This window comes from Suricata suricatta, chromosome 12 (genome assembly GCF_006229205.1).
Source record: "Suricata suricatta isolate VVHF042 chromosome 12, meerkat_22Aug2017_6uvM2_HiC, whole genome shotgun sequence".
NCBI lineage: Eukaryota > Metazoa > Chordata > Mammalia > Carnivora > Herpestidae > Suricata > Suricata suricatta.
The window spans coordinates 75,472,329-75,489,209 of NC_043711.1; the positions used below are offsets into that span (position 1 = coordinate 75,472,329).

At 38.7% G+C, this 16,881-nt stretch overlaps 1 protein-coding gene across 3 annotated transcripts in view; it reads right to left on the reverse strand.

The window, feature by feature from the left end:
* Nucleotides 1-16,845, reverse strand: part of MCM8 (minichromosome maintenance 8 homologous recombination repair factor) — a 48,621-nt gene extending 31,776 nt beyond the window's left edge. For 2 of the 3 annotated variants that reach the window (XM_029916948.1, XM_029916946.1), the window contains exons 1-7: nt 16,563-16,845; nt 11,334-11,500; nt 10,951-11,034; nt 8,442-8,524; nt 7,648-7,797; nt 5,679-5,782; nt 4,710-4,908 (exon numbers count right to left, since the gene is read on the reverse strand). In XM_029916948.1, coding sequence (XP_029772808.1) covers nt 4,710-4,908; nt 5,679-5,782; nt 7,648-7,797; nt 8,442-8,524; nt 10,951-11,034; nt 11,334-11,481 — 768 coding nt within the window. In that variant the 5' untranslated portion in view covers nt 11,482-11,500; nt 16,563-16,845. Of the gene's footprint in view, nt 1-4,709; nt 4,909-5,678; nt 5,783-7,647; nt 7,798-8,441; nt 8,525-10,950; nt 11,035-11,333; nt 11,501-16,532 lie in introns of all 3 variants that reach the window. The other variant, XM_029916947.1, reaches the window with a different exon arrangement.
* Between the last annotated feature and the right edge of the window lie 36 nt (nt 16,846-16,881).

Consider the following 16,881-nt stretch of genomic DNA (forward strand, 5'->3'; position numbering starts at 1 on the left):
CATTTATAATTTCACGGATTGTGCCACAGACTGTGGCAGTTCCAAATACGATCACAACACTATCTGCCTGAGAGCCTTTCTAGAACCTTACTACTCCCCCATCAAGAGATGGAGTCTAATTTCCCTTTTGGAATCAGCATAGGCTTATGACTCACTTTGTAACCAACAGAATGTGACAGAAGTGATGCTGCCTGACTTTTAAGCTAGCTCAGAAGAGGAAAAGCCATTTCTTCCTGAGAGCTGGACATCTGTCTCTTGAAGCCACTTGTGCACAATGAGTATCCTGAGCTGCCATCCTGTGTGTGAGAAACCAAAACCAGCCCCAAACGACCGCTCAGAGGAGAGATGCCCAGCCTGCCCCCAGCGACCCCAGCCCCCAGCCACTGCAGCCCCTCACTGTTCAGCTCCAGCCGCCATTGGACTACAACTCTGTAAGAGACCTCGGGGTGGAACTACCCAGCCGAGCAGTTCTTCTGAACTTCGGACTGACGGAAACCATGAGAAATAATTAAATGACTGTTGTTATTTTAAGCCACTAAGTTTTAGGGTGATTTGTTGTGCAGTAATAGTGAAACAGGGATCTCCTGGCACAACCATTTTTCTGGGTGCTTCGGTTCACTGAAGTTCAGACACAGACAGAACCTTTTCACAGTAGCACTCATCCTACAAGTGAGCATCACCACCCACGATACTGGAGGACATGGAAATACCTTGACCAAAATGTGTACAGTAAATATCCAATAAATCAGGATTTCAATTCTGGCCTCAGAGTTAAAGGCAGAGCCTGAACCTTCAGCCCAGACAAATAAAAGATGACATCCATTTACCAACACCACTGATTATTCAGAAGCAATAGCTAAGGGGTGCTTGGATGGCTCATTTGATTAAGCAACTGATTCTTGATTTCAGCTCAGGTCATGACTGTGTCGTTCATGAGATCAAACCCCATTTATGGCTCTGCGCTGACAGCACAGAGCCTGTTTGGGATTTTATCTCTCCCCCTCTCTCTGCTCCTCTCCCATGCTCTCTCTCTCCTTCTCTCCAAATAAAGATTAAGAAAACAGATTTTTAAAAAGGACCAATAGCTGAATCTAATATACCCTGTTCTTCCTGTAAGAGAAGGAAACCCTACAAATTTCAATTTGTGTAAAAATGTAATAAATGTTAAATTTATTAAAGTCCAAGGTTGGTAAAGGCAACCTTGGAAAAGAAGAACCGGTATGGTAAGTCTCCAAGCCTTATTAAAAATTTTAATGAGATCAGTATAAGTAAGATCATATAGAGCTGGTATAGGACCAGTGAAGTGAAACAGTCATGTGTCGGGGCACCTGGGTGGCTTAGTCGGTTAAGCCTCCGACTGCGGCTCAAGTCAGATCTCACGTTAGTGGGTTCGAGCCCCGCGTCAGGCTCTGTGCTGACAGTTAGCTCAGACCCTGGAGCCTGCTTCCGGTTCTGTGTCTCCTTCTCTCTCTGCCCGCCCCCCCCGCAATGCTCTATCTCTCTCTGTATCAAAAGTAAATAAAACATTAAAAAAATTTAAAAAAAAAAGGAAACAGTCACGTGTCTATAAAAGCACAGCATACCACAGAAGAAGTAATGCACGTCAGTAGGAAGGGAGGGCTTGCTTAATAAATGATGACAACTGGCTTTTCACCTAAAAGAATAAAATTAGATCCTTAGCTTTTTTTAAAAATTTTTTTACATTTATTTATTTTTGAGAGACAGAGACAGACAAATCGTGAACACGGGAGGGGCAGAGAGAAAGAGACACAGAATCTAAAGCAGGCTCCAGGCTCTGAGCTAGTGGTCAGCACAGAGCCTGAGGTGGGGCTCAAACCCACGAACCATGAGATCATGACCTGAGCCAAAGTCGGATGCTCAACTGACTGAGCCACGCAGGCGCTCCTAGATCCTTAGCTTTATGCCATTCCCAAGATTAAATTCCTGATGAACAAAAGTCTAAACATAAAAAATATGACCTAAAAATATTAAAAGAGAATGTAAGAGATATGTTTATAATGCTCAGGTGAAGAAGGCCTTTTTAAGAAAGCATAAAAACTAAAAGTCATAAGGGAAAAAAAACAATCACTTTAACCCTGTCAAAATGTAAAACTATAGAACAAAAAATATACCACAAAGTTAAAAGATAAACCAAATACTGGGAAAAGATATCTGTAATGTATATCACCAATATTATTATCTAGAATTATTTTTAAAAAAACCTCCTATCAATAGTATAAGCAGAAAACATAAGCAGAAAATTAAAAAAAAAAAAAGGAAACTGAATGGCCAATAAAGATGTGAAAAGATGTCCAACTATAACAGAAATAATAGAAATTCATATCAAAAATGAAATGCCATTTACCTCACTAGAATGACAACATTTAAAAAGTGTTAACGAAAATACAGGGAGATGATAATTGTTTAACACTACAGCAGAGGTGTAAACTGGGACCAAAACTTTGGAAAGTCATTTAGCAACATCTAATATTTAACAATAAGCTAACCCAGAACTGAGAAATTCCTCTGTTACAGAAATATGTACAAAAATGTTCTCTGCAGCAACATATGTAGTTGTAAAAAACTAGAAGCAACGCAAATATCCACCAGGAGAATGGATAAATAATGGCATTCATTCAATGGGATACTCCACAATGGCAGAGATAATAGAATTAGATAGGTGACAAGATAGGTGAACTCCAAAATAACCAAGCGGAAAAAAAAGTGGCAGAATGTTACATTCAATATACCATGTAAACACGCAAAACAAACCTTACACATATTGTCAGGTATGAGAATGCAGATTTGAAGAATTTATGCCAATTTCAGAAGAGTGGCTGCCTTTAGGGATGAAAAAAGTAAATGGAACTGGGGAGGGCAACAGAGAGACTTCAACTTCAACTCAATACTTAATATTTTATGTTTAAACATTAAGCTAAAATCACAAAACATTAATATTTGTCAACTCCTAATGACGGCTATATACATATTATTCTCTCTACTTTTCTATGGCTTCAAAAGCTATAGTCTAAGCTTCTTTAGCAGATGGTGCTGGAAGGACTGGTCAGCAACAAGCAGAAAAATGAAACTAGATCACTTTCTCACACCATACACACACACACAAAAACCCCTCAAAATGGATGAAGGACTGAATGTGAGACAGGAAACCATCAAAACCCTAGAGGAGAAAGCAGGAAACAGTCTCCTTGACCTCAGCCACAGTGATTTCTTACTCAACACATCTCCAAAGGCAAGGGAATCAAAAGCAAATATAAACTAATGGGACCTCATCAAGATAAAAAGCTTCTGCACTGCAAAGGAAACAATCAAAAAATCTAATAGGCAACCAACGGAATGGGAAAAGACTTGCAAATGACATATCGGATAAAGGGCTAGTATCCAAAATCTACCAGGAACTCCCCAAACTCCACATCCAAAAAACGAATAATCCAGTGAATAAATGGGCAGAAGATATGAACAGACACTTCTCCAAAGAGGACATCCAGATGGCCCACAGACACATGAAATGATGCTCAGCATCACTCATCATAAGGGAAACACAAATCAAAACCACACTGAGATACCACCTCATGCCCATCAGAGTTGCTAAAATGAACAAATCAGGAAACTACAGATGCTGGAGAGGATGTGGAGAAACGGGCACCCTCCTACACTGTTAGTGGGAATGTAAACTGGTGTAACCGTTCTGGAAAACAGTGTGGAGGTTCCTCAAAAAATTAACAATGGAGCTCCCCTATGACCCAGCAATAGCACTGCTAGGAATTTGCCCATGAGATACGGGAGTGCTGATACATAGGGGCACATGTACCCCAATGTTCATAGCAGCACTTTCAACAATAGCCAAATCATGGAAAGAGCCTAAATGTCCATCAACTGACGAAAGGATCAAGAAGATGTGATTTAGATATCCAATGGAATACTACATGGTAATCAGAAAGAGTGAAATCTGGCCATTCATAGCAATGTGGATGAAACTCAAAGGTGTTATGCTAACTGAAATAAGTCAGGCAGAGAAAGATACCATATGTTTTCCCTCATATGTGGAATAGGAGAAACTTAACAGAGGATCATAGGGGAAGGGAGGAGAAGGGAAGAGGAAAAAAATAGTTAAGAAGAGGGAGGGAGACAAACCACAAGAGACTTTTAAATACTGAAAACAAACTGAGAGTTGATGGTGGGTGGGGAAGAAGGGAAGGAAGATGATGGACATGGAGGAGGGCACTTGTTGGGACGAGCACTGGGTGTTATATGGAAAACAACGTGACAATAAACTATATTAATAAAAAAAGTAAAATAAAATCTATAGTTTAAAAAAGTCAATAAAGATAAAAGGAACACATCATTATCAAAACCTATTAAGTCAAAATATGAATGGAAAGGATACACATTAACTTCAGGATAATGACTGATTGTCTCTGGGAATGGTACAAGCAAGAGGGCACAAAAAAGACACGAATCGTATCAATAATGCCTTAGATCTTTAAAAATATAACTGCAGCTGGCAAATGGGTGATGATTAGAGGAACGTTTTATTGGTTTATTTTCTGTACCCTGAAGTATTTCATAATTTAAAAACTGAAAATAAATAAAACTAAGCTCTGTGCTCAGAAACACTGGGAAATGTTTTCTGTAAACTGATTAGCTTTTTCTACCAAGATACATAATTAAGTAGTTAAAGAACATGTTACCTTTGTGGGGAGATTATACTTTCCATCTGGAAGAGGAAAACCCTGAACTTCTCCACATGCAGCACAAAGAAAAGCCATCTTAGTGCACAGAGGTTTTATGTTACTGACACGAACCACCGTCCCTCGCAGAGCGATGTATTTTCCATAGTAATTTGCTCGGACATTCTTGAGCTGTGTCAAGGGCTCATAGTTATAGACCCTAAAAACAAAAACAAGAATTTAAAATAAACTAATAGTGGAAATTGCCTGTATCTTCACAACTTCCTTTTTGGAACAACCGTGGAATTCTCCAACCATATCATCCCTATAAATCAGAAATTTCAGAGAAATTAAATCATTCTTAAAGATTAAAAAATGCTAAGCCTTCCCTTTTCTTCTTGTCCCACTGGCTGCTCTCTAAGGGAAAAAAGAAAGAAAGACTAATTTCAAAAGGAAAATCTGGGGAACAAAAAAAGTGACTTGAGTTTCTAATTTCTTTTTCAAGAACTGTTACAAAATGTCCTATATAAATTCTGAAAAAGAAAAAGAAAACCCTAGTGACTACCTTATTCATCTCGTCTAACAAGAATTTAAAATCTTAAAGATGAGTTAAAGAAAAACAATTCCATTTGTTCTATGTTTAGTAGAAACTTAGTTATTTCAACAAAATATACTCACACCACTTACTGTATTACATAGATTACTAATTTAAATAGCAGCATCTGGTAAGTATACATCCAAAATCAATTTTTACAAAAATGTACATGTTGGGAAGTCACCTTATTTGGGCAAGGGAAGATTATTTTTATCATGATCTCTGTGAAGAGTTCTAAGTGAGTTCTGGGTGTGATAACCAATAAGATAGCAAAGAACTCATAACTTTTTTTTTTTTTTTACCAATGTCTCTGGTTTTATAAAATGAGGTTTCCATTTTCAAACAGTCTTAAATGCCAGATCCTAAATAATACTTTAATACCAGCAAAGCCTTACCTTGCATGAATGTGTGGCACATTTACCATTGTTTCCCCATCCCTAGACAATCCTTCTTGGGCTTGTAATTCAGCTGCATGCCTTTCAAGGTCCCTAGTTAATACCTAAACAATTGGTAAACAAAATATACCTTGAAGTAGAACTCTTTTATAGAAATATGAAGTTTATGAATATAAACCATTCAGAACAGAATATTAACAGAACTCTAATAGCCCTTTAAAACTCTTAATATTTAAGAAGTGCCTCGGTGGCTTAGTCAGTTAAGCATCCGACTTCAGCTCAGGTCATGAACTCATGATTTGTGAATTTGAACCCCACATCAGGCTGGAGCATGGTTTGGATTCTATATCTCCCTCTCTTTCTTCTCCTCCCCTGCTTGCACTCTGTCACTCTCTCAAAAATAAACATAAAAAAATTTTTTAACTTTGATTATTTAGTTGTGACTACTTATTTTTTTAGTGGATTATGTTCTACCTGGGATTTTGTCATCCCTGGAGTGGAAAACACCAGCATTCCTCTCTGCTACTTCCTGTCCAAACTAAGCTTAATATTAAAAGTCCTTATAATAGTCCCCAAAGCTATTACCTCCTGGCCAGGCTCTGGTGAATATATATTTTCTACTTCTCTGTATTCAGTGATCAATTAAGGCAGAGAAAAATAAAGATGACTTTTGAAATACCCAATACCCACTCCCTTAACATTTGGCATTAAAAATTCAATTATCTTCTCGTGTACTAAGCAGTATGCTAACAATCTAAGAGTGAATATAAGATGCACATATATAGCTCTAATTGTTATAAAGACCATAAAGATTTAGAGACAAAATACTATGCAAGTTTTGAAAAACAGTCCTGAGAAAGGTTTCATGGAGAGACATCAGAGTTAGACCCCTCAAATTTGGTTGCAACGCAAGGGGCATTCCATGGTTAAGGGACAGCATGTGCAAGAGGTCAGAGTGTTGGAAGAATTCTGGGGAGAGTTCAGCTTTGTTTAGTGGCAGTGAGTGAGAGTGGAGAAGGAAGGTGAACCACATCAGAGAAGGCCTTCAATGCCAAATGAAGGATTTGGATTGCACGTGGAAGAAGTCACCAGTTTCCAAAGACAGATCATGTTTAACATGTATAGCAACAATTTAGGAAAGAGGAAGGTTTAAGAAGGGTGGAGGGCCAGTAAGGGTGGAAAAGAGGTGGATTTAGGAGATGGTTTAGAGATAAGAATGAAAGAATATGGTGACTTGGATATGGAGAACTAATGAGAGAGAGGAGTCTCAAGACAACACCAAGGTTTCCAGTCTCAGGTTACCAGCAGTTGACGCAGCTTTGTAATCACCTGTTCCTTGTGCCTGGATACCATTACCTCCTCTGGTCTAGGTCTAGTTCTCAGAACCCCCTCAAGATCCATCATAACCCTACCATCTTACAAAGTCTTCCTCTGACCTTCCCCTATTCCTCCCCAATAGTCTTACTTTTCTGAATGCACCCAGTATTTTATCTGTGCCTGATCTGAGATTTAGAACTCTTTACTTTGAAGCATTTATCTGTTTGTCAGCCTAGATAACACTTTCACATATGTTGTGTCAACTGACCCTGAGAAAAACAGGCACAGCATGTATTATTTTCTGTTTGTATATGAGGACACTCAGGGAGATTAAGTGACTTGCCTCATGCCACAGAACCTAAATCTGAGGTTGTTTTCCAAGTTCATAACCGACAACAACATGATCCTTGTCTCATCTTCCTCATGAGATTATTTTCAAGGACCTCTTCAATTCCTGTATCATCTTTAACAGATTAACACAAATAAATTAAAATAAATGTTGTATGTAGATAAGCTATTGTATATAGAATGAATGCTGTGTTTCATGCAATTCCTCAGTTCTAGTTGGTTAAAAACTACCTTTTAGGGAAGATATTGTTACTGTAAAACCTTTCTTTAAAATTTTGACAAAAGTCGGCACAACAATATTTACCTGATGTATTGCCAGACCCATGCAAGCCAAGGTTTTCTCAGGTGTATCCCTTAACTCGTTTGCTATATTTGGCACCAATTTAGTCATTTCATCGTCTTTTGTCAGTTCTTTAAAATCCACCAAAATACTTCCCTTTCTTTCAATTTCATCCTATAAAATATTAAAGGCATGAAAACAATGATGGCTTTTCTGGAGTCAATGATCATAATTAACATTCAATTACTTTGAAAAAGTATATGTTTATATGGTGATAATAGTAAGTATGGTGAGTATAATAAGCTTTGCACCAAGCACACAGTATTTAAAATATATTAACTTATTTATGCCTCTTCACAACACTTTGTGGTGGGTATTAATACTATTATGACCAACTGATCAGAACCCTAGGGTACAAAGAACATTAAGTGATACACCAAAGTCCACACTGCAGCTAAGTGGCAGAGCTGGGATTTGGGTCAAGACTGTCTGGCTCAAGGGGCGCCTGAGTGGCTCAGTCGGTTAAGCCTCCAACTTCAGCTCAGGTCAGATCTCACGTTCGTGGGTTTGAGCCCCCGTCGGGCTCTGTGCTGACGGCCAGCTCAGAGCCTGGAGCCTGCTTCCTGTTCTGTGTCTCCGTCTCTCTCTGCCCCTCCCCCTCTCATGCTCTGTCTCTCTCTGTATCAAAAATAAAAATAAAACATTAAAAAAAAAAGGCTGTCTGGCTGCAGCCTCTATTGATCACTAGCACCTCAAACACATGATTCAAAAGGCAAACATAAAGCTGGACTGGTGGCTTTGTTGTACAGGAATCTTACCTTATCATACAAATCAATACGCCTTGTGAAAAAATTTTCAAAGGCTTGAATCTTCTCAATAAAAGGAGAGTTAGTGCTGTAAACTAATCCAACAAATAAGGCATTAGCACCAATAATCACACACATACAGGCATATTTTTCATGAGACAAAGAAACACTGCACACACGGTAGAGGACTTTTTCCAAATATTTTGCATTCTGATTATATTTACCTAAGAATAGTTAAGTACTGAGTGAATAGTTAAGATTCTAAAACAAGTTTAGGTTTGCATAATCTTAAATGCAGATAAGAAGTGTTTCTCTCTAAAAGCACCAATAATATTTGGGAATCTTTGTACCAAACCTTTGACACTTAATAGGACCTAGTAGTTCAAATAGCTTATATAATAGAGCTTAAAATGAAAATTATAATAAACCCAAAGCTAGACACATGAATAAAATTCTTATTCAGAAACAGAGCAAAAAATCAATCAGTCTTTGCAAGTAAATTCTACAAGTCCCAAATGCCACATGTTAATTCCTTTCTGAGATTAGGATAGACAGACCACTACTTTACTCTGGTCCCAAAACTTGTACACTGTAAAGTTCTATAACATTTTCAAAATAGTCTCCCACAGAGAAACAATACAACGAAGTAGTTTGGAAGTATAGATGGTTAAATATAAGGCATCTACTCAACTCCATTTTTAGGACGAGTCTCAAGATCACTTCTAGTGTTCTGGTCTAACTGCTAGGGAAATATTGCAGGTGTTGGTAGCTAAAGCATCCTAAAGCAACAAAAGACATTCTCACCTAAGAAACATATCTGTCTATGTAATATCACCTAAGAAACATATCTATGTAATAGGAAAAAAAAAAAAACAGACTCTCAATACAGAAAACAGTTGTAAAGCACTTTATTCATTCACCAAATGAATACTGAGTGCCTATATGGGGCAAGATCCTTGCCCTTAAAGCAGTACACAGTCTAGTGTATACATATTTATATGTATATATAACCCATAACTCATAAGAGATATAACATATAGAAAAAAACTGTAAGAGGGGCACCTGGGTGGCTCAGTTGGTGAAGCGTCCGGCTTCGGCTCAGGTCATGATCTCACGGTTTGTGAGTTAGAGCCCCACATCAGGCTCTGTGCTGACAGCTTGGAGCCTGGAGCCTGCTTCGATTCTGTGTCTCCTTCTCTCTCTCTGCCCCCTCCCCCACTTGTGCTCTGTCTCTCAAAAATAAATGTAGGGGCGCCTGGGTGGCTCAGTCAGTTGGGCCTCCGGCTTCAGCTCAGGTCAGATCTCATGTTCGTGGGTTCGAGCCCTGCGTCAGGCTCTGTGCTGACAGTTAGCTCAGAGCCTGGAGCCTGCTTCCGGTTCTGTGTCTCCTTCTCTCTCTGCCCCTCCCCCTCTCATGCCTGTCTCTCTCTGTATCAAAAATAAATAAAACATTAAAAAAAAATAAATGTAAAAAAAAATTAAAAAAAGAAAACTGTAAGAACACAGAAAAGACTAGTCTCCAAACCTATGAAGACAGGTGTATGATGTTAACTGATGTTCCTGATTATAAAAGGGAGAGTCCTTAAGTTTCTACAAAAGCCTGTGTTGGTGGTCTCCTGGTTCCAAGGCCTCCCTTCTATTTTCTACTCTGTGATGCTATGATGGAGATCTTCACAGGGCACTGCCCAGATTCCCTATAAGTTCTACCAATTGGAGGCATGTTAGAGACTGACTGGAAGGTGGCGAGAAGGAAAGATTTTATTTTTGTTTCTAATTCTTTTCAGCATCTCTCCAGCTGTAGAGAATTTCCAGCCTCCAGCTCTGAGCATCGATAGTGGCATCCTCCCACCAGAGTTACCAGCAACAACCAGCTTCATTCACTGCAGTGGTGTGAGCACAGATGTGAAGAGTTCCCTTCAGAGGTCCAAGCACAGCTTTGCCTGGTGTCTCTCAGCAGCTGAAGCAACAGCTCTTCCTGTGAATCCCTCATCATGACAACCTCAAAACTTCTTACTTTTTGTTCCCTCGCCATAAAGACGGTTACTGCTTCCAGAAGTTACTATTATCTGAGGGCTTATGGCAGTGTCCCCATTTTGCTCTTTAATTTTTTTTTAATTTTTTTGAGAGAGAGAGATAAAGAGAGAATCCTAAGCAGACTCTAGGCTTAGCATGGAGCCCAATGTAGGACTCAATCCCATGACCCTGGGATCAGGACCTGAGCCGAAATCGAGTCAGAGGCTCAACCAACAGCCACCCAGGCACAACTCTTTTTAGACTTCCAACTGTATATTCAATTCACTGTATTAAATCCCCTTTTTGAAATACCTACTGTGGTTTCTGCTTTCCTGATACAAAACCCTAAAAATATTCTTTAAACATAAACATGATTTGTTTGCATGAACTAAAATTAAAGAAGGGGGTAACTATCAGTAAGCCAAATGCATTATAGTAATAGTAGATGTAGCATCCAATGACAAGTTAAGAAAACAGAATCTATGGCACTCTTTGCACTTAATTCTACCTTCAGAGAAATAAAGCTTCCAGCCTTTATATGGTATGAACTGATCCAATGTTGATTGTAGCAGCAAAGACTGTGAGGTTTGTTCTGAAAAAAATAGAATACGAAGTCACTAGAAATAGCATATGTGCTGCTGAAGCAAGCACGAGGTCAGTATAAAAGGAACATTTTTTTCCCCCAATTTACTTCTCTTTCCGACAATGAGAAACTGACATGATACTAGTAGTTACAGGTTAAGTTATAGGTGTCAGTAAAAATTTTTGATCTTAATGTTTAAATTCCACTTTAAGGAATAACATCATTTCAAAGACTGAAGTTTGCAGGACAAGCATAAATAGCTTCCTTCATGAAGAAAAAACAATCGAGCAATCTTTGACCTCCCCTACCAGAACTATCCTTTCTTGTGGTTTTATTCAGGTCAGGTCTGTGTTCTCTCTCTCTCCATTTTCCTGTGAAGCTCCCACCACCTCGTCCTCTTTTCCAGCTTTGAAACCTTCCTCGTCCAAATCCTCTGCCTCCATAGTCTCCACTCATGTTTTCTAAAAAACAAAGACTTAAAAAAAATTCTTCATCAAAATTATAATGGAAATAGTGCTCCTAAAAATGTATTAACATAGTAAATAAAAGAAAATTAATGTATTCTAGTTTGAAATTAGCCAACAGCCCTGTAACATTGTACACCATGGGACCAGTCTCAAACGCTCTACAGTTACCTTTCTAATTCCCATCTCCCTCTCTCTTTAAAGCTTTTACTTAAATTCCAGTTAACATACAGGGTAATATTTGTTTCAGGTGTACAATACAGTGATTCAACACTTCCATATAACACCCAGTGCTCATCATCACAAGCGCACACCTTAATCCCTTTGCCTCTCTTTCTTTTTGCCCTTTCCTTGTTTGTTTTGTTTCTTAAATTCAACATAGGAGTCAAATCATATGGTATTTGTCTTTCTCTGACTGACTTATTTTGCTTATTTTACTCTCTAGCTTGATCTATGTCATGGCAAATGGTGCCATCTCTTCTTAAGGTATACCAAAGGTGTTTAACCAAGTATACTGAATGTTCATGGGATAAAAATAAGGTACTATACCTGTTTGCAAGGAGCTCCCACAATAGAAATGAAAATAAGACAAGTCATTAGCTCAGATATGACTTTTTTGTAGTGTTTTAGACTTATTTTAGGGCAGCACTGGCTGACCATAATCCTGACCTGTGACACTATGAGTACATCATCATGGACCCTCATAAACAGTTAATCTGCATGTCATACCCACTTTTACCAAAGGTACACACATATTCTTTCATAGGCAGCTAATATGAACTTTTCTGGGTATGCACAGGGGTGGGTGAGGGTACACACATGTTTTAATCTTTCTTTCTCTGTAGGGGCTAAATGGGAAAGAAGTTAATTTCCTGGGACTTTCAGCTTCTCATAAAGGCAATGGAAGAAAGATCTTTTCTACATCAATATTGATTAGATAAATTATTTGCAGTTCTTAGATAAATTCACTGAAATGCAGTAAGTTTTTAAAAAAAATTGTTAACATAGTCTCATCTTTTTTTTTTTTTTTGCTAATTATCCCTTCACATTTTTAGTTTTGTACATAACAAGATACTCATTTTTTTTAACTCAATGATAGATTCTGGCTAATTATCAAAGATTCAAAATAAAAGTAACCTTTAGAATAGGTTTTAACCCATAACCAGTTAAAAAGGACTGAATCAGTAATCAAAAATCTCCCAATAAACAAGAGTCCAGGGCCAGATGGCTTCTCAGGGTAATTCTACCAAACATTTAAAGAAGAGTTAATGCCTAGTCTTTTAAAGCTGTTCCAAAAAATAGAAATGGAAGGACAACTTTCAAACTCATTCTGAGACCATCATTACCTCGATTCCAAAACCAGACAAAGACCTCTCTAAAAAGGAGAATTACATATCAATCTCCCTGATGAGCAAGCATGCAAAAATTCTCAACAAGATACTAGCAAACCAAATCCAACAATACATTAAAAGAATTACTTACCACGATCAAGTGGGATTTATTCTTGGGATGCAGGGCTGGTTCGACATCTACAAATCAATCAGTGTGACTCATCGCATTAATAAAAGAAAGGATAAGAACCACATGATCCTCTCAACAGACGCAGAAAAAGCATTTGACAAAACACAGCATCCCTTCTTGATAAAAACCCTCAAGAATGTAGGGAAAGAAGGAACATAATTCAAGATCATAAATGCCATATACAAAAGACTCACAGCGAGTATCATCTTCAATGGGGAAAAACAGAAAGCTTTCCCCCTATGGTGAGGAATGTGAAAGGACATCCACTCTCACCACTGCTGTTCAACATAGTGTTGGAAGTCCTAGTCTGAGCAATCAGACAACACAAAGAAATAAAAGCCAACCAAACTGGCAAGGAAGAAGTCAAACTTTCCTTCTTTGCAGATAACATGATACTCTACATAAGAAATCCATAAGACTCCACCAAAAACTGCTTGAATTGATACACGAATTCAGCAAACTGCAGGATATAAAATCAGTGTACAGATATTAGTTGCATTTCTTAACACCAATAATGAAGCAGCAGAAAGAGAAATCAAGGAATTGATCCCACTTACAGCTGCACCCAAAACCATAAAATACCTAGTAATAAACCTAACCAAAGAAGTAAGAAGATCTGTACACAGAAAACTATAGAAAACCTATGAAAGAAACCGAAGAAGAAAAAGACATGGAAAAATACTCCATGTTCATGGCCTGGAGGAACAAATATTGTTAAACTGTTGATACTACCCAAACCAATCTCAGTGCAATCCCTATCAAAATAACACCAGCATTCTTTACAGAAGTAGAACAAACAAATCTAAAATTTTAGGGAACCAGAAAAGGCCCTGAATAGCCAATGTAATATGTTGAAAAAGAAAACCAAAGCTGGGGGCATCATAATTCCAGACTCCAAACTGTATTACAAAACTATAATCATCAAGACAGTGTGGTGCTGGCACAAAAACAGACACATAGATCAATGCAACAGAATAGAAAACCCAGAAAATGGACTCACAAATATATAGCCAACTAAACTTCAACAAAGCAGTTAAGAGCAGTCAATGGAAAAGACAGTCTCTTCAGCAAATGGTGCTGGGAAAACTGGACGGCAGGCAACATGAAGAATAATGGAACAACCACTTTCTTACTCTAAACACAAAAATAAATTCAAAATGAAGAAAGACCTAAGTGTAATACAGGAAACCATCAAAACCCTAGAGGAGAAAATAGGCAACAACCTCTTTGACCTTGACTGCACCAACTTCTTACTAGATATTTCTCCACAGGCTAGGGAAACAAAAGCAAAAATGAACTACTGAAATCTCATCAAGATAAAAAGCTTCTGCAAAGCAAAGGAAACAATCAACAATAAAACTAAAAGGCAATCAACAGAACAGAAGATATTTGAAATGACATATTGAATAAAGGGTTAGTATCCAAAATCTATAAAGAACTTACCAAACTCAACACCCAAAATGCAAACAATCCAGTGAAGAAATGGGCAAAAGACATGAATAGACACTTTTACAAAGACATCAAGATGGCTAACAGATGCATGAAAAGATGCTTTACAAATCAAAACCTCACTGATACCACGTCACACCTGTCAGAATGGCTAACATTAACAACTCAGGCAACAACAGCAGTTGGTGAGGATATGGAGAAAGGAGAACACTTTTGCACTGTTGGGAATGCAAACTGGTGCAGCAAGTCTGGAAAACAGTATGGATGTTCCTCAACAAATTAAAAAGAGCTACCCTACAACCCAGCAATTATACTACTAAGTATTTATCCAAAGACTACAAAACTGCTGATTTGAAGGGGTACATGCACCCCAATGTTCAGCACTATCAACAATAGCCAAATTATGGGAAGAGCCCAAATGTCCATCAACTAATAAATGGATAAAGATGTGGTGTATTTATATGCAATGGAATATTATTAGGCGATCAAAAAGAATGAAATCTTGCCATCTGCAACAACATGAGTGGAACCAGAGTGTTATGCTAAACGAAATAAGTCAGTCAGAGAAAGATAAATATCATATGATTTCATTCATATGTGGAATTTAAGCAGCAAAACAGGCTGGAGTGCCTGGGCAGCTCAGTCAGTTGAGCATCCAATTTCGGCTCAGGTCATGATCTCATGGTTTCGTGGGTTTGAGCCCTGCATTGGGCTATGTGCTGACAGCTCAGAGCCTGGAGCCTGCTCAGATTCTGTCTCCCTCTCTCTGTCCCTCACCCGCTCATGCTCGGTCTCTTAAAAAGGAATAAACATTAAAAAAATATTTTAATTAAGAAACAAAAGGGGCTCCTGGGTGGCTTAGTCAGTTAAGGGTCCAACTTCAGCTGAGGTCATGATCTGGCAGTTTCCAAGTTCAAGCCCTGTTCTCTTGCTCTCTGCTGTCAGCATAGAGCCTGCTTCTGATCCTCTATCACCTTTCTCTCTGTCCCTCCCCAACTTGTACAGCGTACACAAAATATATACTTAAAACAACAACAACAACAACAACAGAGAGAGAGGCAAACCATAAGAGGCTCTTAAATCCAGAGAACACACTGAGGGGAGGCGGGTGGGGGATGGGCTAAATGGGTGATGAGCATTAAAAAGGGCACTTGTTGGGATGAGCACAGGATGTTATATGTAAGTGACGAATCACTAAATTCTGCTCCTGAAACCACTATTAATTGTATGTTAACTAACTTGGATTTAAATAAAATTCAAAAAATAAATTCAATTTATTCAATTCTGTGATTGAAGTAGAAGAAAAATAATAATAAAATAGGTCTTAAAATAATCATATAAGTGAAACGGGATTTTTAGGACAGTGAAATGATTCTGTATGATAGCGTGGCAGTGGATATGTTACATTACGCATTTGTCAAAGCCCATGGAATTGTGCAAAAGAAATAGTGAACTCTAACATAAACTCTGGACTTTAGCTAGTAATAATTTACCAATACCAGTCAATTAATTACAACGAAGGTAACACATTAAAGCAGGGTGTTAACAAGTGGAACCTGGGCTGTAGGGAGAGAAGAGAAAATATAAGGGAACTCTGCACTTTCTGTGCCATTTTCCTGTAAACCTAAAATAATTGTAAAAGACAGCCAACTTTTAAAAATAGCTCGTATCCTAAGGATAAAAAGAAATAAAGAATATCTCCGGACACTGTAGCGCAATTGATCACACACACACACACAAACCCGTATCCCATTCTGTTTAAAGGGATTTAATTAATAAATACGTTAATACTCAAACAAGTTCCTGATGTTAGGACAAGACAGAACTTTGATAATCGTCTAGACCACACATCCCGAGTCAGGAAACTGAAGCCCTGAGAAATAGATCAGGATCAAAATTGCTCGGTGGCAGTACTGAACTCCAAACTCCGTTTTCAAAATCCATGCTGAAGCGCTCCTTCGAGAACGCTACATGTCCTATCTTTCCCAAAGGAGATAATATAGTGGCAATAACTTGTAAAAATTCCAACACAGATGCAAGATGTAGGACTGCAGAATTGAGTAAATATCCTACGTTATTTAGTCCTCCTCGGGCTGTTCTTACTTGCAAAGAAAGAGGTCCCAAGGGTTCTCCTAGTTCTCCGCAGGGCAGGTTCCTGGGTAGCAACAGATGTGCCCCGGTCCGCTCTCCCTTCCTCCCGGGGAAGCCAGGCAGGGCCGAAAAGAGGCTGAGGTCCGCGCTCCTCAGGCGGCCCCTGCCCCAGGCCGGCGATTCTCTTCAGTCGCAGCCCTCCACGTCCCGGCGCGGGACCTCAGTTTCCCCGACGCCCCACAGGCTCACTGGAAGTCGTTTAGCTACTGAAGCTAAACTCCAAGCTACTTCCAAGTTCTTTTTTGGCGCGTCTTTGACGCAACTTCCGTCC